This window comes from Chinchilla lanigera, unplaced genomic scaffold, assembly GCF_000276665.1.
Source record: "Chinchilla lanigera isolate Chin_1 unplaced genomic scaffold, ChiLan1.0 scaffold00043, whole genome shotgun sequence".
Lineage (NCBI taxonomy): Eukaryota > Metazoa > Chordata > Mammalia > Rodentia > Chinchillidae > Chinchilla > Chinchilla lanigera.
The window spans coordinates 9,916,256-9,943,373 of NW_004955444.1; the positions used below are offsets into that span (position 1 = coordinate 9,916,256).

The 27,118-nt window shown below is 46.1% G+C and overlaps 1 protein-coding gene across 8 annotated transcripts in view; it reads right to left on the reverse strand.

Moving 5' to 3' along the window:
• Sulf1 (sulfatase 1) overlaps nucleotides 1–27,118 on the reverse strand; it is a 164,596-nt gene that overhangs the window by 13,922 nt on the left and 123,556 nt on the right. For all 8 annotated transcript variants that reach the window (XM_013518198.1, XM_005392113.2, XM_005392114.2 and 5 more), the window contains 11 exons: nucleotides 24,226–24,376; nucleotides 22,960–23,135; nucleotides 20,731–20,859; nucleotides 20,406–20,462; nucleotides 19,491–19,620; nucleotides 8,239–8,455; nucleotides 5,143–5,392; nucleotides 3,716–3,812; nucleotides 2,903–2,997; nucleotides 2,572–2,637; nucleotides 1,568–1,740 (listed from right to left, as the gene is read on the reverse strand). In XM_013518198.1, coding sequence (XP_013373652.1) covers nucleotides 1,568–1,740; nucleotides 2,572–2,637; nucleotides 2,903–2,997; nucleotides 3,716–3,812; nucleotides 5,143–5,392; nucleotides 8,239–8,455; nucleotides 19,491–19,620; nucleotides 20,406–20,462; nucleotides 20,731–20,859; nucleotides 22,960–23,135; nucleotides 24,226–24,376 — 1,541 coding nt within the window. The remainder of the gene's footprint in view (nucleotides 1–1,567; nucleotides 1,741–2,571; nucleotides 2,638–2,902; nucleotides 2,998–3,715; nucleotides 3,813–5,142; nucleotides 5,393–8,238; nucleotides 8,456–19,490; nucleotides 19,621–20,405; nucleotides 20,463–20,730; nucleotides 20,860–22,959; nucleotides 23,136–24,225; nucleotides 24,377–27,118) is intronic.

The window sequence follows — 27,118 nt, forward strand, 5'->3', positions numbered from 1 at the left end:
CTAATGTGCTACTTCCTCAGGACTTGCTCAGCTGCTCCCTCCACGGGGGTACCACTGTTCCCTCCCACACGAGGGCTTTTCTGCATCCCTTAGAGTTCAGTTTAAATTTCCCCTCTGCTGAGGCCTGTTACTACTGGATCTGGGATGTCCAAAGACCCGTGTGTTAAAGGTTGATCCTCAGGGTGACACTCTCAGGAGGTGGGCTTTGTGGGGAGATGTTTGGGGCCCACCCTTCCTTCCTCTTCCTGTGCTGCCCTGCTCTGTGATCTGGGCAGCTTCCTCTCCCTCACACTCCCACCATGACACGCCACCTCACCCCAGGCCCCAAAACAACAAGGCCAGCTGACTATGGCTACAGCTGAAACCTTCAAAACTGCGAGCAGAGAAAACCTTTTCTCTTTTTCATTTATCTTAGTTATTTTGTTATAGTAACAGAAAGCTGATTAAAACCCAGTGTCCCCACCCTGTCTAAAAGGACCCCTTTAAAAACTTTGATCAGTATTTCCTTCATTGCATGACTACAACTTGTGATTATTTTATGTATGTCCTTCACCTTTTTTTACCCTCCCCCACTAGAATGTAGGGGTGAGGGCAGAAGGGATCAAGATGGCTTTCTCACTATCAGGTCCCCACTACTCAGCCCAGAGCCCGGCAGAGTGTAGACCCCCAGCAATCTGGCCCTCTAAGACCTCCATCTCCACTGCAGAAGCTATCACCAAAGTTAAATGCTGCAACTTTAAGAGTCTGTTGGCTTTCATGTGTTGTGGACACACATCAAAAGCAGCAAAATAGAAATTCCCCTCGGTGGGTCCTCAATCCCCGCCGAGAATGCTCTGTGCATTCCTCGAAGTTCCAAGTCCCCGTTGGAGAAACTCTGGCTGTGTGGTCCCCAGTGGCCCTCTCAGTCGGAAGGCAGAGGGCACAGCCACGGGCTGGCGAGCCTGCAACCTGACAGCCACAGGAATCCACAGCATTACTCCTATCCATCTGTGGGGAGACAGTGCATAGAACACGAAAAGAAACAGCACTAATTTTCCAAGTGCAGTTTTCCCACAGCCTCAGCAATTCAATGTAAAACCAAATGATTCTGTGGCTTCCATATCATTTCATAAACACGGGGCCACTCTGGAGCGGACGAGTGAGTAGGTGCGGACCCTGCACACTGGGGGCCTCTACCTTCTGTTCACTCTTTCATTACACTTTCCCTTCGCACTTGAAATAAAGGAGAAACAAGGCCTCTAGGGGCAAAAACACCCATGTACGGGTCTCTATTGCCATACACAAGAGTCTTCCCGGGTAGGAACTCTGCCGGGGACCGGCTGCGCTGTGAACCAGCGTGGTTAGGGGGAAGCCCCAGAGTCAAGCTGGGCATTTATAAGCAAAATGCCAAAAAGTGACCTTTTTGGCAAAAATGATTCAAGTTACCCCAGTACAGGGTGTAATATAATGTTTTCTGCTCGGCGCTCCTTCGAGCCCCGGTTGTGTGCTGCCGCCTTGCTGCACTAGGTCACTAGCGGAGAGCTCTCCGGGCGGCAGCGGCAAGCAGCGTCTGGAAGGAGCCACTCACGGTTCCAGAACGGGGCCGTCTGCCAGTGGTTGTTGTCGTGTGTGAAGCAGGTGAGGCCGGGCAGGCTGCACTCTTCCCCCTTCCGCTGGCGCTTCTTCTCCTTCCTCTCCTTCTTCCTCCGACGGTTCTCCTTGAAGAGCTGCAGCTTGCTGTCCACTTCCTGGGCGGCCTCCCTATTCCAACAGAAGGGGCTTTTGGGGCATGCTCAGAAGGTACCTTCCTCCTGAGGAGCAGGACTGTTGTAAGGAGCCTTTCACAAGTACTTGGATACACAGTTAACAGCCACAGTACTAGACGTCACGCACTTTTTCCTCATTGGCAGTAAGCACTGCCGGAGCTCAGTGTCCCCAGGAACTGGGGTCCTGACAGCCACACTCTCTGGACAAGTGGCTTAGTTTTCTGGTAGCTTAGTAGCTGTCAGTGGTAGAGTCAGTGGTTAGTGGACAGATAGCTTGGGTGAGAAGGTTTTTAAAATTCTTTAGCACATTTTACAAAATAAGTTTGGAAAACAGATTTTTTTTTAAAAAAGTTGATTTTTCTATGATCTTTATTTTTCCATACAAGGTTTAAACTTTGCCGAGGTTCAAACGTTAAACCTCCTTCGCACGCAAACTTGTGCTATTCGTTTAAAGGTCTGCGTGTTTCTTTTTACTTTAGAACTGAACATCAGTACTGGCTGTTCTGCAGAACGCTCCAACCTTATTAAGAGCCTCATTCTAACTGCACCCCACAGAAAGCAGTGCGTGGAGGCGAACCCAGGCCACGTCCCCTGCTCCAGGCAGACAGCACAGGCAGAGGAGGCCGGGACTGCGCAAGGCGCCTCCTAGAAGGACTCCGCATGCTCCTCACAGAGCTTGCTAAGACACAGCTCTGTGTCCTGAGCGCTCCTGGATGGACCTCCCACTTCCGAGCTGCACTCCGGGAACACAGGGACCCCTCTGACCCTTCAAATGACAACGGCCAGACCCTGACTCCCAGGAAACGGGGAACAATGAATTACTTACTTAAACGGGTGAAGATGGCTCTTCAACTTCTCTTGCCTTTTTACACCTTTTTCTTTATTGTAGTAGCTGCAGGCCAGAAGATTACAAAGTGAGTCTTCATCACCTTGCATTTGATCAAACAGTTCAATGCACAGAAAGAGAGCAAGGTAGGAGGTAGGCAGTTACTCCGCTGTCACTGTTTGGGGTAACGGGGCTTTTCTTTGACCTCTGGCTTAAGGGTGGGGCACATTTAACTTGACTTAGTTGAGGGCGTCCCACGATGTGATAACATAACGGCTCATGCAGAGCTCTGTGCGGGAGCTGAGGGGGCGGCAGGGTGGGTAGAGCTCACCTCTGTTTACCGCAGCTGCATTCCTCGGGTTTTCTTCTCTTTAGGTGTCCCCTCACTTCCCTTAAATTCTTAATTTTATCTTGCAGTGCTTCAATCTGAAAAACACGTATTTGAATGGTTACATTTTAAGATCAGGGTTTTCCCTACAAAGAACCTTACTTTTCACCTTATTTTCTATGTTGCTTTTTTTTGGTCTTTTTGAGGCAGAGTTTCACTATGTAGTTCAGGCTGGCCTTGAACTAACTTTGTAGCCCAGGTTGGCCTCGAACTCACTTTGTAGCCCAGGTTGGCTTCAGACTTGCAGTGATCCTCCTGCTTCAGCCTCCCGAGGGCTGGAATTACAGGAGTGCAACACCATACCTGGCTTGTTCATTATCTAGAACTATTCAAGACAATTTGGAAACAAATTGGGCCTCAAATACATCTATCTAGACATTTCAATGGGTGTGTAGCAGAGAGACATTAATAGGTGTCACTTTTAGAACTAAATCATTTTTTGAAGAGATTGCAAAAGATCTTTGAGCTCATCCCTTTTCCCTTCCCACACGTGAAAGGTTTTCAGCAGTACTGTCACTGCATTTCTGGAAAAGGACAAGTTCCTTGTTTCCTATTTTCACACAGTCATGGAAAGTTGATGTGTGCACATAGCATTCTCATCACAGCAGGCCAGTCTGCATTCAGGATGCACCTTACAATCGCAGAGCCACTCTGACCTCTTCTGTTTTGTGTTTGTGGAGCGAGGGCTAAAAGTGGGGTCTCATACACATTAGGCCAGCACTTTACCCCTGAGCTGTACCCCAGCCCCATGCTGACCTCTTTATCAATGTAAGCCTTGTGGTCCTTCCAGGCTCTGGCTGATTGATATAGTTCCCTTTCACAGTGGATTGTATCATTTGGAAGAATAAAGCATCTGCAAAACAAATCAGAGAGACAGAGAGAAAGAGAGAGAGAGAGAGACAGAGACAGAGAGACAGAGAGAGAGATTTATATTCCCGTATTAGAAAATGCTAGAATAGCAAAGATAATTCCCTTCCTGAAAACTCTTGCTGTAAATACCAGCAGTGAGTTTGGTGCTAATCCAGACAGTGGTCCATGAGAGTGTGTCCTGGCTCCCAGCTGGACAAAGGATGGTGCCCGGGACTAAGACCATCAGCACGATCACCCTGCGAGGCAGCTTCCAATATTTAAGCCCCCAAGGCACAGGTGCCAACTTTAAGCTCAAGTTTTGGAAGCCTGAGTGAACATACATAGAAGAAAAAAGAAGTTTTCATAGTGATAATGCAAATGGTTTCTTTGAAGAAATGCAGGGTGAGAAGTGAGAAATTATCCTGCTCCCCTCATTCTGTTAAAAAGAGATTATCTTAAATTACCTTACTCTAGTAAGTTTAAAAATTTTTTTGTGATGCCGGGGACCAAACCCAGGGCCTGTGCACACTAGGCAAGTGCTCTGCCTCTCAGCTCCTCCCTCTGTTAAATTCTGGAGCAGAAACAGCGCCGAGGACAGAGGGCAGGTGGGACCTGGGTCAGTCCTCGGTGTCAGCGGAACGGATCCTGTCTAGATCTCTGAGCGCGTGATCAGTGCCCAGAGACCACTCCCAGGGAGGAAGATCCGTGCAGAGCTCACCGTACTCCAGAATGATGAAAGTAGGGATCAGACAAAGTAATAACTAATAAACCACACTAACAAAGTACTTCTTCATCAAGAGAGCAAGTTGATTTGGGGAGGAACCAAGGACCCAAGCGAGCTCACTAGAGCTTCGGGGAGCGTCTCACCTGCCTGTCTGTGAGCCCTTCAGAGCCCTTTCTGCTCTCCAGCCCCGGGGACAGGTTAGGTGTCCGCATCTTACACCCATTCCCAACTCCATGCCTGTTTTTCAGAAGCTTTGGGGCCCGGTGTCCTAACGTGGGCTGTGTTTCACTTCTGAGGCTGTGACCGCAACGCCCTAAGCCACCATGACTTGACAGTGCAGAGGGCTCCAGAGGTCTGTAACCATTTCTATGGGAGCTCCACGCCTGAGAAGTCAAGATGTGACAGAGTTACTCCGGCTGGACCCCAGGTGATTATTCGCCGTAATGTGAAGCTGAGCTCAGAGCACACAGCTTGGGCTCCTCGCTGCATCCTTGGCCCTCAGGCACCATATCACCGAGTCAAACCATCTTCTCGAAGTGCAGAACGGTGAACCTACGGGGTGAAGGGGGACTTGGACGTCAAAGCCAGTGAATGACCCGAGCCTTCTTACTTGTGCGTCACGCGGACGGTGGTGGGCGGGCCCACAGCGTTGCTATCTGCCAGCATCTCGTCGCCGTGGCCGCCACCGGCAGCCTGCGGACTCCCCAAACCCTGGCGGCCTTCGCCGTGACGCTTAGCAATGCTCCTCGGTTGCAACACTTGCAGTTCTTCTTCCTCCAGGTTTATGTCGTATATTTCGCCTTCGAACTCGACAGACAAGGAACGGGTCTGCCGGGTGTGGACGAACCTGGGCTTATACTCTGGAAGTAAGGGAAGATGAGTTAATTTGGATGACCTGGGGTGGTCAGGAGGGAACAAGAGGGTCTCCTGCCACAGTGAGGATCTCGAACAGGGACAAGCCGTGCAGGCTGCACCGCCGTGGGGCCGCCACCCACTCGGGATGACACCCCGAATTCGTGGCAGGAGAGCAGGCACTTGCCCTAAGTGTGCCACTGCCCCAAGCGTGCCGGTGACTCACTCCTCTGGGTCTCAGGTCCTTCACCTTCCAGCTGGGGGGCAGGTGGGATGGTCTCTAAAATCCCTTGCATGAGAGCGGGCTGTGAATTTCTACATTTTCTTCTCAACATGAACTCCTAGGGCAGTTTATTGGGCTAAAGCTTTGTTCCTAGTCGCAGTATTAGTAACAACCCTTTATTGGGCTTCAGCTGTGCCGTATGCCCTTTCTATTCGTTTCTACTCTGCTGTCTCACAGGACAAGTATTACAACAAAGCTTTGCATAAAAATCTGACTCTCAGACCAGGTTCGTGAACTTGGTATTACTGTCCTTCTTCTATGAGGGAGAAAGGTAAATTTTGTTCAGTCAGGGAAGGTAGGACTAGGAACTTTCAGACTGCAGTCTTGCCAGGCTTCGGGCTGCTTTTCCACAAACTGAAACTCTAGGCACCTTCCGTGCACACAGGGGAAGATCACTTTAAGACCAGCGGAATGCTGGGGATGCTCACGCCAGCCCAGTGACGTTATACCTGGCAGAGAGGAGGAAGGCTGGACACAGGCCAGCGTGTTTTCTGCCGACCGAGTGTAGTGTCCAGTGCTCACTCGTGCTCGATAAGAATGTTAATGTGCACCCATTGGTCCTGCTTGCGGATGGTACTTCGGCCCAGGGCAGGCATATTCATCGGGCGGTACGGCTCTGGCACGCTGCTGCATTAGGGAACGAGGGGCACGTACGCCAGGGAATCAGAATGGTCCGTCTTGGAGACAGCATGCTCCAGCCGCAGGGCCCTGCAGCATTAAGATGCAGGAGCAGCCTCCGTGAGCGTGTGACCAGAGTTCTGGGGAGCTCCCTCAGGGTGGAGGAAGCCCCACGCTTGCTCCCAGATACACGGTTGAAGCTAGTCGACACTAAAGAACACACCTGCATTGAAATACTTCAGTACTGCATGAGACACACTGGAAAAGTTTTGTTTTTTAAGGAAGTTGTGTAGCTGGACCCGGTGGCACATGACTATAACCCTAGCCTTCTGGGGAGCTGGAGCAGAACGATCATGAGCTTGAGCCCAGACTGGACAACTTAGTGGCTCAGTAAGACCCTGTCTCAAAATAAAAACATTTTAAAAGGCTTGGGGAAATAGCTCAGTGTGGAGACTCTGGGTTCAATCCTCACTACTGAAAGAAAAGAGAGAAAACCACAAAACAAAATAAAATAGGAAACAACAACAAAACACACAGTTGAAGAAGTTGATTCAATGTTTGTCTATGCTCAACATTGAAAAATGCACACACTTTATCGTCAGTACTTGGGAAGCGATGTCTAACCTTCCAGAAGAGAAGAGGCCACCCCTGTTTTTAAGCTGAAATGTGATAATCTGCTTTTGTTCAGAGAGTGTGACAGGACTCTGTTCCTTCTTCATTTTAAATATGACATTCTTATAGAAGTGACTTGAGTCTAGTATTTTCTGCCAAGAAGAAAGAAAACCTCATAAGGTTTTCTTTCAACAGCTCCTAAGGGCCGGGGATATAGCTCAGCGGCATAAGTGCTTGCCTGGCAAATGCAAAGTCCCGAGTTTGAGTCCTGGTATCAAAAAACAAAACAAAACAAAAAAAAGCCAGCTCTTAGTCTTGTGGGTTATGGATTTTTTATGAATTTGTTGAAAGTTACTGACTTTGGGAAAAATGTGTATGTACAAAGAATATACTCACAATTCTGGATGAACTATCCTACAGCCTTCTCGTCCAAAACAAGAAAACATTCATTCTAATGACTTCCACTATTTTTATAGATGATATAATTTCCAAATCTTGGACGCAAAATTGAGTTTAATGCATGTTGCCTATTTCTCGTGTTTCAAAATCATCACAGAATTGAGTTGCTTGCCATATTACACCACTAGATGGCACCAGTCTCTCACTCTTCAGTGGAAGCTGTCCGCCTGGGAGCTTTCCTTATCTATAATCATAGGCTTCTTGCAGCCGCCTGGTAATTTTTATGAGCAAAATGCTAGGTGGTGTATTTCACACTGAATTTGACTAGCCTGACCCTGTCTGTCAACAAGATCCAACCATCCGATAAAATTTTAAAACTATTTTGTGTCCCAATACAGAGATCAAACTATGTCGCTTTAAAAAAAGTGTTAATGCTTTTTGTCTTAAGATAAATACACACATACTGATACCCTGGATTTTTTTTTTTTTTTTCTTTTCTTCTTCTGGTACCGGTAATCAAACTCATGGTGTCGTGCTTGCCAGGCAGGTGTTGTGCCACTGAGCTAAATCCCCAGCCCCTACCTTGGATTTTTTTTAAAGCAACCTAAAGCAGACAAATCAGAACATTAGCATGAAAGTAAAATAAACCTGACCCAAACTATACATTTATCCTTTGGATAACTGAACAATTACTTTATAGCTCTTTGCTGTGTGCATATGTCTTGCATCTGGTGTTTTACTAAATATATGTTCATTCTGTGCTTAAGTAAAAATACTGTAAAGCAAAATCTCACATTAACTTTAGCTTTCTTATTTCAAACGGAAGTTTTCTTCTAGCCAGAAAACTGCACACTGATAACATCTAAACTGGACAAGGAGGCCTTCCGCCTCGCTCAGGTCTCAGCTGCCCCCGAGATGGTCCCAGAAGGAGGGCAGGCTTACTTGGGGCGCCCTGGTTCCTCAGGAACTGCCTTTGACTCTTCCTCTGGCTCCGGCTGGTGCGGTAGCCAGGCCCCCGACAAGCGCACTCCTTGTCCTTGTCGTGGAACCCTCGAGGGTAGAGGCTGCGTGTGTTCTGTCGGGCCGTGAGCAGCTCGCTGGGTCCTTTGCACTTGTGGATGCGGAGCTTGCCGGCCGTGTCCTCAATGCATTGCCACTTCTGCAAAAGCCAGCGAGAAAGCAGTTAACGGGCTCCGAGGCAGATGGTATTTATTAAGGGCTGCAGCCCGAAGGCTTTTTTTTTTTTTGAGAAGCACTGGCAATGCCATTAAGGAGAATAAATGAAGAAGGACAAGCTTTTAAGTGACCATGCAATAACTCCACTCTCAGTTCTATTTCTTCAGTGTAGGCAAATACAAGTGACAAGGAAATCATTGGCGATCAGAACTCCCCCAGTGACACCAGAGCCAGAAACTGATATATGAATCCTCGGCGTCCAGACTAAACAGTCTTGAATGAAACGTGGAAAAGCCCTTCGTTCACCAAGACACGGGCACAGCTGTCAGGGCTGCTCTCACCAGACCCCGCTTGCTCTGGCGCAACAAACTTGTGTGCTTTGTTCTCTGCTTCTGAATTTCTAACGGGAGCCAGGCCAAGTGGCACACACGGAAGACAGAGAGTTTAACCGCCAACGCTGGCTACCCCAGACGTTAGCACACTGGGCGGGGTGCCTTTGGTCTTATCTTTCCGGATGAGCACACCTGGCCAGGAGAGGTGGGGTCCGCTTCCCCGCAGACCCCTGGGGGGGGTGCCCACTGGGATGCCTGCTGTGGGCCCTGCTGGTTCACATCAGGACAAACGTGAGGATCAATGTGACGCCACGCCAAGGCCACCTGTCCTGATGCTCCCTCAGTGCCAACCCTGCTCAGACATCATCCCCGCTCAAAGCCGATGCCAGTCAATGCAGGGCATTTCATGGCATCCTCTGCACGTTAAAGACCTAGTGGCTCCTTCTCTTTTTCTCCTTTACACTTTTCTCCCTGATGCACAGCTTGCGAGGCAGGGAGAACAGCCGCCCTCACTCGAAGGTGACCGCTGTAAGTGAACTTCAAATTGACCACGGCAAGTGAAGCGTGGACAAGCCATAGGGTTATCAAACTTCCGTCCCTTTCGCCTCCCATACACGATCTCACCTGCGTACTACTTGGCATGGATACTTTTCTGTCCGTGCGCGCATGTCTGACTGTGACCGTTAGGCGCTGGTCTCATTATTTAGGTGAATAACTGTTTCTAAAAAGATATTCTTTCACGAATCATTTAAAATGATCTCCCATCCCTATGTGGTGCTAATACCACACTTTGACAGTTTGATTGCAAAGTGTCCTAATGCGAGGTCAAGTCTGACCAAGGATCCTGGACGGCTTTGTCAGCAGGTGAATAAAACTCGCGTGCAAAATGGCACACAGAAATCGCCCGTGACCTAGACACGGAGCCACTGCTCGCTTTGTGGTGAGAGAGTCGCATGTCTCGGTAAGTGCTGAACTGTAAGAGTTACTTCTACCGCGTAATTTCCAAATTCCAGATACGTAGGCCTCGGTTTGGGATTCTGCTTCAACTCTCTGCACTTGGAGGGTTACTGAATTTATTTCAGGCCATGGTAAGTCCCACCCTTCCTTTTTGGCTTGGCCAGAATGCTCAACATCTTGATCCAGGAAAGTAGGACCTCAAGAGACAAGATGACTCAATTTACTGCTTCCCAAGCCACGGAAAGACAACATGAGTCTAAAGACTAAGAGAGGATGTAACTAAAAATATGGAAAATCAACTTGCTTAGGTACCAGGGGCTTGGGTCATCTGAGGGACTAGCAACTTTGCTAGACTTCCGGTCTCAGCAGCTCCCCAGTGGCTATAATGTGCAGCTGAGATTAAGAGCCAACGCTTTCATTCGTCACTGGTTCCCGGGCCTCTGTGACTGGAGCCCAGGATGCAGGGAGGAGGAATACATTTAGGTCTAAGTAGCTCTGATGCAGAAGTCTTTGAGAAAAATGTCATTTTTTCTGGGTATGACCTGTGCAAAGAAAAGCTCATCTAGAAATCTAATGCAGCCAGTCAGACAATGATTCGCACTGAACAAAGGACTATCAAGAGCACAGTGCACCTAGACTGCAGGATATGTGCTCCAGGGAAAAGCAACCGATCTTTACCGCTCACAGTTACCTGACGAGGGACTCGAGACTTGGCTGCAAGCTGCATGTGGCCAGTCTCAAAGTTCTGCTACTTAATGTGAGGACCACCGATTTGTGGGCCTGGGTGTGAGGTATGCACAGATACATCTGCTTAGCTAGGGAAGGTGCCACGAAATTCTCAGAGATCTCAGAAACTGGAAGATAACTCTGCTAAGAAATAATGATATACTATATAGAGTTCTTGCTGGTGAAAGGGCTGCTCAAATAAATAACCTTTTGTAGCTCTAAAATCTTTGGAATTACTGGTCCAGGTATGCCTCTATCTACCTTTATTTTCTCTTTGAGACAGGGTGTCACTATGTTGACCAAGCTGGTTTTGAACTCCTGGGCTCAATTAATCCACCTGCCTCAGCCTCCTGAGAGGTTGGGGCTTCAGGTATGTGCTACCATGCCTGGCTAGATATTAATTTTTAAATCGTATGAGAGTAACCAAAACTTCCTGTATTTTTATAATCACAATGTATGACAAAATATTTTGTCACTTTCTTTTCTTTCTCTTTCTTTCTTTCTTTCTTTCTTGCTTTCTTTCTTTCTTTCTTTCTTTCTTTCTCTCTCTTTCTTTGTTCTCTCCCTCTCTCCCTCTCTCTCTCCCTCCCTCTCTCTCTGTCTCTCTCTCTTTCTTGAGCATAGCAGAGCTGAGAGTACAAGTAGATTCCTATAGAACACAAAAGTGTAGGCAGAATTTTTAGTGACTTGGCCTGCTTGGAATCCAACCTGTAATTTCCCGTTAGCTACATTCCTTGTTGATTTCCTGTAGGATAGAGATGAAGGGAAGGAGCGCTTCCTTCCTGAGGAGTGTAAGTCTAACCACAATGAAATGTCTGGCACTGTCTCTGGGAAGATGATGCATCACACAAAATCAAATAGGCACACATATACACATGGATCTACACACACACATACACATGGATCTACACACACATATACACATGGATCTATACACACATATATGCGGTATACACGGCAAATACCGTCACATCTGCATACATACTCGGAGAAAGCATGGGCCACTGAGAAAAATGCAATGACTTTCTGTGACATGGAGTCTTGGAAAAAGTCACAGACCTTATTAGATAATGTAATTAGCTAGCGGCTGAGGAACCCTCCTAAGTGGCTGGCATAGGATGAATTTCAATGAAATATAATTACCGCACATTTGCGCAGTCATTTCAGTGCTCCGTATCGTGGCCATTTTTACGATTATGCAATAAAACCTTGAAATAGCTGCTGCTAAATTGATGATTGTACTTGAAGAGTTTATAGACAGGGGCAGAGGAAGGAGGATTTTTAAAAGAATTGCTCCAAAGCCGCGAGCCATTTGAATGGTCAGTGTAAGGGGAAGAGGAGATGGTTTTGCCTCACAGAGAGCGGCGGGAAGGGCTGGAAGCCCAGCTCAGCTGACACCCACCGAGCAAAGGCGGAGACACCCCTGGACGCAAGCTCTTCCACAGCGCCCTCTGCAGACCCAAACTGCGCCCTACCTCACTTTTTTCTACTCCCTGGAAGTTTATTAGTAAAGCAGTTCACTGGCCGATCTGGTTGTCTCCGTCTTTCCTGACCATTTACTCCTCCTGCTAATTCCTTTTCTGCTTTCTGGGACTTTCTCATTTCTGTTCTCTTTTGCTTTTCTAATTTATCACTTTGCACCAATAATTCCGCATGGCGCATTCCACAAGTGTTTCCCCACACCCGCTGTTGGCAAGATGGGAGGCACGGTTATGCAAAGAATTTCTCAGTTGTTACTTCATCTGCAGCCACTGCAGCTCCCCTGGAACCTGGAATTAAGGGCACAGACGATGGCTCATGTTCCTGAGCTCTTCCCGAAGTTAGCTCAACAGGGCATCACTGCGTGGGTAATTATGCGGCAGCACTTTTGATCGATTGTGTCTGCCTGTCTGTGAGCAGCCCCTGGTCAAGGAGAGAAGGCCGGTGACTTTGCTACAAGGGTACGTGTGTGCAGCTGCTCCACGGATCAAACCGAAAGAGAACTGTGCCATACGCCTTTCAAACCATTCCGTTCATTACCTCATCTTCCCCACCACTGTCATCGGCATCTAGCGAACCCTTGCTTAACGCCAGATATTGGTCCAGAGCCCGTTATACGAATTTATTCATTCAATCCTTACAGGTACCTAAAGTGCTGTCATAATTCATTCTGGAGACAGTGAAGGTTGTCTGTATTCTGGCTTGGATTTGGGAAAGGTATTTTACCCCCATATCGGAGGATGGAAATCCCAGACTTTTAAGCTAGAGAAGCTTGGATTCAAACAGTGTCCGCTTTCTCACATTGCCCAGCGCAAGGGAGCTATGTGACCTCAGCCCGGGCGGGGTCCCGAGCAGCAGACACAGCGCGGGAAGAACTCAGCCAGCGGCAGGCATTCGGCACAGGCAGCTGTTATTATTGTTATTATTTTTCCTCACACACACTGGATTTATTACCTAAATAACCAGAGCTAATGTAAACTTGATGAGAGATGGATATTTTTAATGGAGATAAAGATTGGGTTGAGCATCTAAAAACCGCAAGTTTAGTTTTTTTTTTTTTTTGCAGCTAACTGTGGTCTTAAGCAAACTGCAGAATTTCTTTGTTCTTCCAGATTCCACATCTGGTAAGATAATACTTACTCCTCCTGGCCTCACGGATCTGTCATGAGAATAAATTGTTAGTGGCTCTGGAGTTCTGAGAAGATACAGTGAATGAATCCAGACCAACACTCTCATAACTGACCTTAAAAATGTTTATCTAATCCCTGGGTAGCTTAGTATTTCCTGGTTGTAAAATGTACATAATAGGGTAATTATTTAATGGAGGAGGCAGAGGCTTTTTTTGTGGTGGTGATTTCTGAGACAGGGATCTAACTATATTGCCCAAATTGGTCTCCAACTCCTGGGCTCAAGGGATCCTCCTGCCTCAGCTTCCCCAGTGCTGATACTACAGGAACGGACCACCTGCACCCAGCAAGACTGTGGCTTTGGGTCACACAGATGTCACACAGATGTCACACTTGTCACTTTTACTGCTATTTTCCCATCTGAGCTTTAGTCTCTCCATATATAAAATGAATATAGTACCTAGCATATAGAACAATTTCCCTGTAAAGTGCCTATCCCAGTGTTAGATGATGATATAGCTCCATAAGCACTAGGTAATCCACGTAGTGATGACACTTTGAATTGTGTGTATTCCACGGATTGGCTAAGGATGTTCCATGTTCTTTTTTTTTTTTGGTACCAGGAATCGAACTCATGACCTCATGCTTGCTGGGCAGGGGCTGTGCCGCTGAGCTATTGTCTGTGTTCTCATGTATGTCTACGTATGCCTGTTTTCATGTATAAGAAACAAAAAATTGGCTACAACCTTTTCAGATGTACATTTTAATTAAAGCTTCATTATACACACATGTCCTCTACTATGATGTCTTACATGGATCTGGTCATCACGCATGTCACTCATGCTCCCTGAAATGTAACAACTGCACAGTAATTCTGTGATGATCTGGTTATCCTTTATACCAGTTTCAGCATCATAAAGTTACTTGTATCTGTTCATATATTTAAATTTTTACCTCAATGTTAGAGAGTGTGAAAAGATCATATAAATATTCCTGTCCAAACTGCTACTTAGCTCGAGCCATTGTCAGATTTTCTACCAGTGTGAAATGGAATTATTTGTGCCAAGGAGATTTACCCCCTCTCAGAAGTGGGCTGAGATGGGCCGAGAGGGAGAGAGGCAGTGGAAGGGAAGAAGCAGAAGAGAGAAACGTTTCTTCCTTTACAGCGTAACTTGGAAAATCATTTGTAAGAAAATCAGTGTTGAAAAGTTGGAAGCAATATGTGACTCATTCTCTTAAAGAAAAACCAAACTGGCCCACTGACCTTTGCCAGCAATTGATAATCAGGCACTGTTTCAGGTGCTAGATTTAACATTTAACTCAATACCTTACGGCAACTTTCGGCCACAGGTATTATGTCCATTTTGCAGATGAAAAAATTGAGGCAGGGTAAAATTAAGCAAACAGTGAGCTCAGGATGGAATCCCAAGGTGCCCTGAGCAGGACTTTGAGTCACTGAGTGGTTTGAGGTGGCACGTGGGTCTTCAGCTGGGGCTCGGGTGAGGGGAGAGCACGCAGGGAGACATGTGACAAATGGCGTATGAATGAGACGATGTGAGGGCATGCTAGGAAACAGGGGACCTGGGCAGGGCAGGCCACTGGCAGGAGGTGAGAGGAGACGGATTCTGCATGAAACACGGCAGCTCCATGTTCCGGAGCCCACGAGTAGAGTGTCTAACCTCACTCTTGTCTCTGACTTGTTTAGAACAAATACACAGGAGCAAAACATGCAAGCATCTGCCCCACTGTGCAGACCAGTCCTTCAGTGTGGTCTGGAGAGGTCAGAAGGCACCACTTAAAGGCCGAGTGGGCCACAAGTGCAGATGAGAACTCAGAGACACGCAGTCCTTTTGGGTCTGCCCTCAGCATCAGGAGAGCCGGCACGTGTGCCTGTCTGTCTGCCTGCCCGTCTATGAGCCACGCTGTGATTCTGACCAGGTTCAGGGAACTTTTGCAAACAGGCTGTCAGCTGCTGTCAAACTAACAATTCTGGCCAGATCTTACTGGTAAACGTCTTTCTGTGCAGCTACCGCAGGTACAACAAAGAGTCAGGTACATATACAGCAGGGGAATGCGTTTTGGATGAGAACACACAGCCTAGAGCTAAACTAGTTTATACTCAACAAATTACATTCTAATTTCCTTTACAATGCGATCAACTTGCTTGATGCTGGGGTCCGTACAGAATTTTAAGCAGAGCTCTGACTGTGTATTGATGAAATAATACAATGGCAAACTAAATCGCGAAGATACTGGGATTTAACAATTCAACAAGGAGACGTGACATTTGCTCTACACAAATAAATCAAGCCTTTTCTTACCCTGGCAAAATGCCAGAGAATAGATAAAATACACACCCAGGAATTTCTCTTTCATGTAACTCCCATTTTTATAGACACAGTGTCTATACCTAGAGGAAGACACAGCAGAGAAAACAACAACCAACCCAATAATGCTCACTTGGCATTTGTAGTTCTCGGTCTTGACCCTCTGTTCTCCTTCCCGGAGATTCTGGGTGACTGCTGTGGGGTGAACTTGAACTTGCGCATCAGAAGTTCTAAAGCTCATGCGTGCCTGTTGTGCAGTCCCAACAGGACCATCGCTGTGAGGGGCAAGTGCCCTTAATGCAAACGGCGTTCAAGGTTAAAGGGAAAATCTAGCATCTCACATTTGTGGAGGCCGTAACTTACACGGAAGAAAGTACGCAATGAAAACTGAAGAGATGCGGGGTGAGCCTGAGTTTTTCTGGACTGAAATTCCGCCTCAGGAAAATGTTATCATTTCGACTGGAAGGTTTCACAGACGCCTTCCAGCTCTGACATTTCTGATTCTAGGCCTGGGGTTCTTTACACTGGTAAAACAAAAGCAAATAGTAACAACACCAAAAAACGCAGATGCCTTGGCTTCACCTGTAGACATTTTGATCGGGTCTGGGATAGGGTAGTGTATCATTAGCTTCCAGAAGTCCCTGAAGGTGATTAAAATGTGCACCCAGAACTGAGCATCATCGACCTACTCATTTCCAAACAAATCTTTTAAGGCAAAAGCCGAATTTGCACGAGTGTGTGCGTGCGTGTCCGTATGTACATCAATGTGCTTAGGCGCGCACTGCCTAGCTGAGAGAGTGGTGGGGATTCACACTTTGTCTTGGATTAATTCAGAAACATGGAAGAAATGCAAACACATATGTCCATGTTGTCTTAATTAGCCTCTGCTGGTGGTTGCATACACATAGTCAAGAAGCGATGCCAAGCGCCTGGGACTCCAGCCCGTTCTAATCCCTCGTAGGTTTCACAGAAAGGAAAACAACAGGTAAGAAAGCCCGGAAGAGTAATAACACCTAGCACACACTGCAGAGATTAATCTGTCTCACCTAGCACTTTACAGGGATGATATCACTTCATCCTCACAAGAGTGAGTTCATTTTCTCTGTGTCAGAGACAGACACTTGGGAGAAATTGAACGCCTTGTTCAGGACGACGCAGCTAGAAGAGGTGGCTCCCGGTACTCCCAGCCAGGAATGGACGTGTGATGAGAGGGGGATATAGTCCTTCTTTGGGGACCTAGACGAATAGCATGGGGCTCATCGTGAGGATTTTCCACTGTGCATCCCTGAAAGGTCAGGGCTAAGGCTGCGTTGCCTTAGCGATGCAGCAGTAGACACCGCTAAGAGGAAGGCAAGCAGCAGGGCACAGGCCAGGGGTGAGACCCCCGCAGGCCGCAAGGGACAGGGCAGAGGGTATGCAACGGGAAGCGAACAGAAGACACGGACGGTGCAGTGGCGGGGCCAAGGCATCTGAGGTTCACGCTGTTACTGCTGCTGTTTTGTTTTTGTTTTAACAGTGTTAAGAACCCCAGGCCTGAATCAGAGAAGGTCAAGGCTGGGAGGAATCTTAGAAACCTTCCAGTTGAAAGAACATTTTCCTGGTAAGAAAATTTTGGCCCCGAAATTTCAGTCCAGTCAAGACAGCAGACTCCAAGGCAGTCAGTGTTAACCTTAGCTGCCACCTTGATGCCAAGCAATACAATCGCAGACTCTGGACTCTTCTCCTCTAATTCAGTGGGAGTATCACCGAAAAGGTAATCTTCAAATAGCCACACAGAAAGCGTGGAAGGCCAAGAGATAAAGATCTTGTTGAGCAGAGCTATCGGGTTTGACCCACACATTCGATAGCCACCTTGGAGAGACTCACAACTGCTGGGAGGTTCTCAGATTCTGAGCTGTGACGTCAGCATCCGCTGACACAGCCGTGGCCACAAGGTACAGGGAAGAAAGTATGCGATGGGAAGCGAACCATGGAGACTGAGTGACATGCAGATTGTTGGGCTTCACGACGGGGATTCTGACTCAGGGAGGGCCCGGAACTTGCATCTCTGACAGCTCGCCTTGCCGGCCTAGGGACCTCACCCCTACTCACTAGCGCCAGGGACACCTGAAGCTTGGGGTGGTCCTGCGGCCTCTCCAGGTCTTCACTTCTTCTACAGCCAACTTGTACTAAGCTTAAAGAAATTTTACAGGAAAAAAGTCACCATCTGGGCCGAGTCTAATTCTTTGTTCCATTAATTCAGAAACTGCTAGAGGAGATCAGTACCCGTGTTCCCGTACATCCGTGGGACGGCGTCTAAGTGCAGAACAATTTACATAGGAATAAAAGAGCAGAGGAAAATTCCAGGGAGCTACACATAAAAACAGTTCATGGGGGTGAAACAAGTTTAGGAAAATATGAAAAAGCAAAATTAAGTTCATAATATAGTTTACATTGAGCACATGAGTGCAAGGTGTGTGCCAAGTATCATGATCTAGTTTATGTTACATTTGCCCTTTAGGACATACATTAAAATTTCAGCACAAGCCACATGGGGAGATTCACAAAACTATATAGTGAAAAGGAGCAGGCAGTGTACCGTATTCCCCCACAGTCACTGTGCTCACCGCTTAGAGGGCTCACACAGTAAGAAGATCACCAATTTGCATGAGGCACATTTAATACTGAACAATTCCAACTCCTGAATAAAAGTAAATTAGCCTACTGAGGCAGCCTCATAAAAATCATCTTAAAGCTACAAAATAATTCTGAGGTTTTACTCATAATAACACTTAGACCTTCCACAAGAAAGATTTGAAGACTTCAAATTGAAACATAATGAATAGGTCTAAGCATCTCTGCTACACATTTGAAAATGAAGACTCAGTAGGACGACAGGAAGGGCTGATTTTATCCCTTCCTTCAACAACTCCTCCTGCTCACCGCCCTCTATTTTAGAGAGATCCTGTGTGCAAGAGATGCACGAGGAAATACAGTTAGGATCAAGTCATTTATTATGATTGTCTATTCAAATACACTGGATAGCACATAATAAGTGTAATGAATGGGGCCATTTTGATAATAAGCAGGCTGCCTACTTCATGTCTCTGATAGCTTTTTTTTTTTTTTTCTTTTTCAGACAGAGTTTCACTGTGCAGTTCAGGCTGGCCTTGAACTCACAGCAATCCTCCTGCCTCAGCCTCCCAAGTGCTCGGATTACAGGTGTGCACCACCACAAGTGGCCCTGATACTTTGAATTGGTGCTGACTAATTGTTTGAATAGCTGGAAGTCAGACAGAGAAGTTAAAAGGATTCACAGAAGATCTCTATTCTTTGTCTAGTTAATATAGCTTAGCTTGGAAGACTCGAGGGGCCCAGGCCTTTCAATCAGACAACTCTCACCCAGATTCCAGCTTTGTCACTTACCTGCTGCCATTTGTGAAACAGGACTGACACTGCCTGCCTCAGTCGAAAGATGTGAGGATTCGATCTAGTGAATACATACAGCATCCTGCATATCGAGTGTCATGTGAGACAAGTGCTTAGTGATAGTTTGTTCTTTTTACTTTTCCGATTCTGTTGTACTTTGTATTGATTTTGGCAGAAATCTGTTTGCTGTGATGAGGACAGCATTGTCTTTCACCTTGTACAGAGTTCCTCTTTGTTAGCATAGCTTTCAGTCAAGAGTGCTGTGATGCTGGTGATCGTATATTCTCACTGTCCTTACATGCAGTGTTAATTCACTGTATGGTATTTTTCCCCACCCTATTTATAGACTTAGCTTCTATACTATTTCTGTAATGGAAAGGATTCATTGTCATGAAGTATTTGACGTCAGTTTGTGAGCAGGGGTAGAAACAGTAAGCACACAGTGTGGCTGTCCTGGAGGAAGCTCAAGCAGTGATGTGGAGGTCCAGTGTGGACCAGTTAGGCAATTTCGTCCTCAGAGAGGTGTCACAATGAGCTTGGCCTCCTGATCACTGTGAAAACCTTATGCATACGGAAGTGCACTTTATTTTATATGTCGCAAGTCTTGTACATTAGAAATGGAGAGATGCAGGAAGGGTATTAAAGGAAGGTGCATCACTCACCTGCCCAGGCTGCTCACAGGCTGTCTGATACCTGGCCTGCTGGCACAGTTCCTTGACTCGCTCGTATTTTGGCAAGTGATTTGACTGTTGAATATTCTTGCTGGCTTCTTCCTTCTTTCTTAGAAATTTGCTTTGAGAGAAAGAGAAAAGCTCTCAGATGAGAAGTGAGCGGAGTCACCTGCCTCAAGTGCTGCCTATTTTCTGTTTCTTCCCTGTCACATGGCCCCACATTCTTCAAATAGGAAGATGTGGACATTAAGTGTCTGCGTACAGGAGTTCAATACTTGCTGGATTCTCTTTGAAAATTACAAGCTGGGTTCGATGAAGTCTGCCTGATCAAGATAAGGAGAATCACTCCCTCCCCCGAAAGCATAAATTTAAAAACTTGGGGCATAAATGTTTAGTTTTATGTGCTTAAAGTTCTTTCCATCGCAAAGCAATTAATTTTTTCTCTCTCCCAATTCATATACAGAAGGAAAACAAGGCAATGAGAATTATGAGTTGAAAGGGAAAACCCAGAAGTGACTATGGAAATAATCACAACAGCATAAATTCATGTGTTTAAAATTATGAAGGCACATAAGGAAAAGAAGTAGAAAGTTGGGTACTGGTACCAGCTAAGCCTCGGAGGCTACTCAGAGAAAGAGATGGGAAGGATGGGCTGATCAGGAACCAAGGCTGGGGACTGCACCAGGAAATCGAAACCCATGCAAAGGCTTCGGGCTCATCTCACATATGAGCAATAATTACTCTGCTGGTCTGTAGAGAATGAATGGCAAACCATTTAAGCTTACAACCAGGCCTATGAAATCTGCAGTGCTTAGTAAACCAAAATAAGGAGAAAAAAAAACACTCAGTAGGGAGAGCTGCCCGCTAGGACCAGTTCCCAGAAGCACCCCAGGAGCCAGTAATTACCCTCTTTCCACTAGGAATGTATCACGCCAAATTCTGGCCTTCTTGTTTGTTCGAAACCTGAAAGCAAAATAGTAATATTTACTGTTGGCATCTGGACGTTTGTGCAAATGGATCTGCGCTAACAGTTTATTTAAAGAACTCCTCTCACTTCCCACAGACCATGACTAGATCCATCAATGTGCTATTCACAAGCACAGGGAACGGAGCAGCGTGGGGTGATCCTCAGAGCAAAGTGTTTTTGCCTTCACTCTTTCCGGCTGCAGGCTGGCTCGGGGCGCTGGACCAGTGTACTCGGGACTGGCTGCGAGAAGGAATGTTGACGCACCTGTTACCTGGCTTTTCCAGGTCCAGAAGTTTGAGGACAGACTTGCCATCCACGTCAGGAGGTGTGTCAAGGCCGGCAATATCCAAGATCGTAGGGGCCAGGTCGATGTTGAGGACGATCTGTGGGATTCTGCAAAGAGACAGATGGTTACAACCTGGACCCGAAGCCAGTGGAAGGTGTCACTTAAGGCTGCTGTTGCTACAGCTGTGAGTTCTTGGCTTTCACCTCATCTCACCCTCCCCTCCGATTTTCTAGCGGTGAGCAGCAGTATTTGCAGAGTGGGTGAGGGGTGAGCAGCAGGGGCACTGAACAAGACCGACCTCCTCTGGTCAGGCTGGCGAGATGCCCCACCCTTGTGCTCCAGACACGCTGCCAAACAGGTGCGGCTCGGTATGTGGCTTCTCTGTGACCCACACTTTCTTCTCATACCTGCTGGTCCATAACTCCTCGGTTGAACTAGGGCTTTAACACCAGTGTTCCAGAAAAGGAGCCCAACGTTTTTTAGAGTTGAATCTAACCGATGCTACTGAAGGTTTGGTAGCTTGATGTTAGAAACATAAAGCTTTCTAACTACAGAGATGACAATTCCTACTTGGTTTCTAAAGATCTTAAGAGACATAGCACTCTTAAAAGAACCCTTCTTCCTCCCATCAGCCCAGGATGCAGTGTGGGGGTGCGGCAGCGGACGAAGCATATGCTGAGGGTCTGGCCCCGACGCGCAAGTCGAGGATCAGGGACTCTGAGACAGGCACTTACGCCATCTGTCCAGCTTCTGCGTTGCATCACAGTCCTGGCTAGAAGCTGTTTAGAGTTCTCCCCCTGCGCTTCTCCTTTACCTTTTCCATGATTCCTGTGTGTGCCTGATCTCATTTTTTTTTTTGGTACTGGGAATCGAACTCAGGACCTTGCACTTGCCAGGCAGGCGCTTATGCCACTGAGCTAAATCCCCGGCCCCATGATCTCATTTTATACAAAGCATTCTGCTATGATTGCCCTGGCACAGGGGACCCATTGTATGATGGGAAAATGGAGACAGGAAAGGAAGCAGTGGCTTGCCTCTGGCAACAGAAGCAGAACTCTAGTGGCTTACGTCTCTTTTCTTTTAAAAGAAAATCACACATTTTAAAGTTTTCTTTTACAGATAGGCTCTAGTAACTCTTTAAAAAAAATTAAAAATACTAAGAGGATGGCATAATTTTATTTTTTATAGGGATTGTCTGATTGATTGATTGATTGATTAGAGTACCGGGAACTGAACCCAGGGCCTTTGTACTGACTACATCCCCACCCTCATCCTTTTAAGAAATTTTATTATGAGACAAGATTTAAATTGCTAAATTGTCCAGATTGGGTTATTGGGTTCAACTTTTTTATTCTCCTGCTTCAGCCTCCCAGAAGTGACACTGTAGGTGTGTGTACATTATGGTTTGTGTCTGTGTGCCCCCAAAGCCTCATGTGGTCATGGGGCAGGCTTTTAGAGTTTGACTGAGTATGGGTGTGAGAGCTACACCCGCCCTGGGGTGGACAATTTGCATATATAAGGGAGAGGAAGAGGCTGCTTGCCGCCATTCCTCCCTTTTAGTGCTTGTTGCTTTTGCTGTGTTCTGCCGCCATGAGCTGTAGCCCTCTGCCATGTGCCACTCTGCCTTGTAACCTGCCAAGTATGGACTAAAACCTCCACAAACTGTAAGCAAAATAAACCTTTCCTTCCTAAATTTTGGGCATCAGGTATTTTGTCCCAGCAACGAGAGAAAGGTAACCAAGACAGTATACCACATGGCTAAGCAATGATCATTTTCTTTTTTTTTTGGTTTTTCTCCGGTACCGGGAACCGAACTCACGACCTTGCGCTTGCCAGGCAGGCGCTTTGCCGCTGAGCTAACAATGATCATTTTCAAAAGTGGCAGTGTATCTTGGATTCAGAGGTAGTAAGTATAATGTCCCCAAAGCTCCCACTCTGTCTTTGTCCACAGGTCAAAAAGACATGGACTCCGGTCAATTTGAAGGATTTAGTCATTCATGTAGTTATTTCTCCTTCCGGTTTAAAGCAAACATTACTTAATTTAACATGTGCACATGGGGGAGGGGGCGTCTCAGCCTCTAAATTACCACCCTATACACACTATTTCTAGTTTTGTGTGAAAGGAAACCAGACACTGACATCAGTAATTGGATTACCTTAGACCACATGAGCTGCGGCAGCAGAATGATGCAAACAGACATACGTACACTGATCCTGGTTCCACGCTGGGACCACGAATGAAGAAAGGCACACGAATATCAAAATCGTACGGCATGGATTTCCCCTTGACTAGTCCGAACTGCCCAATGTGGTAACCGTGGTCGGCGGTGTAGATGATGTAAGTGTTGTCCAGCTCGCCCGTCTCCACCAGCATGTTGTACAGCTGAAAAACAGCGCAGCTCATGGCAACTGGGGTGCTTGAAGTAACACTCTACAGTGGCCAGTTTCCCCCAAATCTTTTTTCTTTCATTATTTCTATTTTCTTTTGGTACCGGGAATTGAACTCAGGACCTTGTGCTTGCTGGGCAGGCACCTATAACACTGAGCTATAGCCCTGGCTCTTTCATTATTTCTAAAAGCTGAGAATTACTCTAATAAGGCCCACAAACATATTTACACTTACAGTCCTGGAGGCAAGAGGTCTTGTGATACAGACGAAACGTAACTTTTTTGAATCTGGCACATTTTATGTAGAGGTTGTATCTGTCTGTTTGGTAAAACAGCAGTAACAAAACAACAAGCCACACAACAACCTCTACCATTAAAATTTATAGATTTCACTTTGACAGTCTGTTGTTAAAGCAATATTTATCACTTGTATATGCAACTATGAAGGGTTAAAAATAGTCTGCCCCTAACCTTGATCCAGGTAGGTCCAGTTAGATCCAGTTTGTCTTGTGCTAGATTTTTTTTTTTATTAAGACAAGGTCTCACTATGTAGTCTAGACTGGCCTTGAACTCACTATGTAGCCCAGGCTGGCCTCAAACTCCTGGCAATCCTCCTGCCTCAGTCTCCTGAGTGCTGGTTATGCTAGATTTTTAAATCCATGAAATTTCAAATAAAAATGTTTGTGTTTCTGGCTTCTTCTTCAAAAGCCAGGAATCTTGATGATATTTGACTCGCATTTCTACATGGTCCAAATTAGCCTAAGCTGAGTAGCTGTGGCCTGATTACGTGGGACAGTTGCTAAGTTCCTCACAATCTTCGCAGTCCCTGTTGCTTTAGTCATCTACATGATTTGAAGGATTTCTGAAGGTATTTAAGGGTGCAACCCTTAGTTTCCGATGTTTTATTTCTCTGTCCTCCATCACTAACTCCTTAAGAACCACACCGGGAGAAGCAGAATGGGAGGGGCGGTCACGGACACACGCAGTGTGGTGCTTGACAGTGCAAAGAACAAGCAGGGATGACAAGCGTGTCAGCGCAAAGGCAGCCAGGCATAACCCATCCCCGGCGCAGGCCACGGGCTTACCCTTTCCACAGAATCATCCACTGACATCAGCGTCTGGAGCCTTTTGCGCTGTAGAACATTGGTGAATTCCATATGGATGGGCAGCATTGGGCCCGTGTACTGCATGATCCAGTGTTTATCCATATTGGGTGCATAGTTATAACTGGGCGTTCTGAAAATACCCAGAAAGAAGTCTTATTATGCATCTATTCATTTTATCTGGTAATTTAGAGGAGTAGATTAAAATTTGTGAAATAATCACTTAAGAAAGATAGTTCAGATGCTTTGAAAGTAGTCTTTTCTCCCAAGCATCTCCTCTTGTGTTTAGAAGATCTGAAGCCCTCACCACCCCAAAGGGCATCTGTCCCTTCAAGTCCACCCGGACCGGCTGCTGAACACGTGCTAGTTCATTTGGATTCAATGAGTAAAAGGGTAAGAAACACCTCGGGATGATGTTACAAACCTGCAGATAAAACTCACTAATACAGAACTCCAGGTGATGTTAACTCATAAAAATTTTATTGCTAATTAGGCTATTAAATATAGTCACAGATGTAGAATGAGGCTCAATTACAATCTCAACACATTTTCTCCCTTGAATTGCTCTTCTTCTATTATATACATAGTCTATAAAATGCAGGTTTTTTCCTGCATGTTTAATCTTGTACATTAAAACCATTAATTTAACTACATTTACTGGAATTATAGTCAAGACTACTTCTGCGATATACATGCTTACCTCTAAAGTTATTCATTTCATAGAGAAATCAGTACAGGTACAGGGCATGGCTTTTCCACACAAGGAAGTATACCCTACTGTTCTATAACAGGTGAGTTCAAGCCCACACTTAATCTACTGCAGGTGGTGTCAGATGCATTCCACTGGGGACTCACAAAAGACGTCACTTCTCTTTAAGTCTTACCCCGCTGCTTTGACCATTTGATGCTGTCACACTTCCCAAAGGGCAGGCCTATGCCAGAGCAGATCTTACACTGAGAGGCACTTGTTTATACTTGAACTGAATTCTCCACTGGACAGTAATCCACTCAAACCTTCCCTTTAAATACTATTAAATACATAGATGTTGCATTTACCATTTGCATCGTATTGTGCAAAGTAATTCTATTCATTCAACTATCTCAGCTGTTCTGGGAAATTGGTTTATTATCTCCATTTTATAGATGAGAAAATCAAACCTTGGTGAAGTTAAGTAACCACTCCAAACTAACAGCACTAGAGATGGTAGAATCAAGAATAGATTCTGAAGCTCACTTTGTTAAAAGAAAATGAACAGAAAGTGAAGCAAAGCGTGCTGCCTATGCCTGAGATTGTTGTAGCCTTCACTTCACCAATGGCCTGTCTTACAGAATAAACAACAGTCTCTGCTGATGAAGAAATCTGATGCCCATGTCTATCACAGGGAACTCACGAGAGAAGGAAAGATTGTAGACAAGGATAACTAAACAGGACCCCTGGCCATCATCCATATTATAAAACTAGAGAAATGGTCAGTCACTGCAGGCCCAGTGATTTAAGGGACTTCACTAAAGACCCATTGAGGGTGTGGAGTGAGAGTTTCCTAGGAGAAAAAGCTTGGAGATTCTGACCAGCAAGCGCTGTACGCTGGGACATTCCCATATGCACTGAGCCATAGAAATTCTGCCTCTTGTGACATATTTTCCTCTGCTAGTTGCAGAACCTGTCTTTTATGGTAAAAATGCTAGAATACTACCACTGGCCTCCTTGTTATATGAAGTTATTCTGATGTCAGGATGAATGCTGATTACCTAGCAGATCTGAGCCAGCACATACATCGTGTAAGCTTGGGAGGCATCATCCCTAAAAGTGAACAAGCTATGCCCAGAAATGTAAGTTGATGCCAGTGTAAAGGGACAGTTTTACAGAGTAGAAGTGAGGGTGAGGCTCAGTTTGCTCTTCTGTAAATGGGGCTCACAGCACCACTCTTATTTTGATACATAGCACTTACACGTGTCTATAACAGGCTAAGCCTGGTGGTGCAATCCTGTAGTCCCAGCACTCAAGAGGCTGAAGCAGGAGGATCACCTGAGTTCGAGGCCAGCTTGTGCTACATAGTGAGTTCAACACCAGCCTGAACTACATAGCGAGACCTTGTCTCAAAAACAAACCCACAAAGGGGCTGGGGATTTAGTTCAGCGGCACAGCACCTGCCTGGCAAGCGCAAGGTTGTGCGTTCGATTCCTGGTACTGGAAAAAAAACCAACCAAAAAAAACAAAACCCACAAAAATGTCTAGAACAGAGGACAAGTTTGCTCCATGAGCCAATGAACAAATACATTTCCTATAACTATCTGGGGTGAAAAAAATAAGCCAGTGTTAAAACTCTTTTTAAGAGGCACCTGTCATTCTTTCAAAGATAAGCTTGAAATATAAACTTCTTTTTGCCTACTCAATAAATGATTCATGAACCAAATGGTCCTGTTTTTTTTGGCCCCACATCTGCAAGGGAGCTGCCGTCGGAAGGGAGGTGGTAGGGATTCCCGTTCTCCATGCGGCAGGTCGCGTTACAAACAGGATTAGACTCAGAGGCTGAGAGGAGGCAAGAGGGACTTCTAAATCCTCTCGCAAAAGGGGTTTTTCACCCGGGGAGGGTAATCTGAGGTCAGAGACACACAGCGAGTTGGCCATGAAAGGTCCCCTAGCCATGTACTGGTACATGTCCTACGTACAGAACACAGCTCTAAAAGATTACACAGGATTTCTTTATAATAAACATGCTCTGCCTTTGATGTTGGGTCAGCTTAATTTAAAAATAAATCTAGTCAACTTTTAAAAACCACAGAACCTCAATGCAAATAAAAGTTACAATAGAGAATCAACAGACAGGCTCACGGCGGGCAAATTATACCTTCCACCAGCTGCCCTGATGGGCTG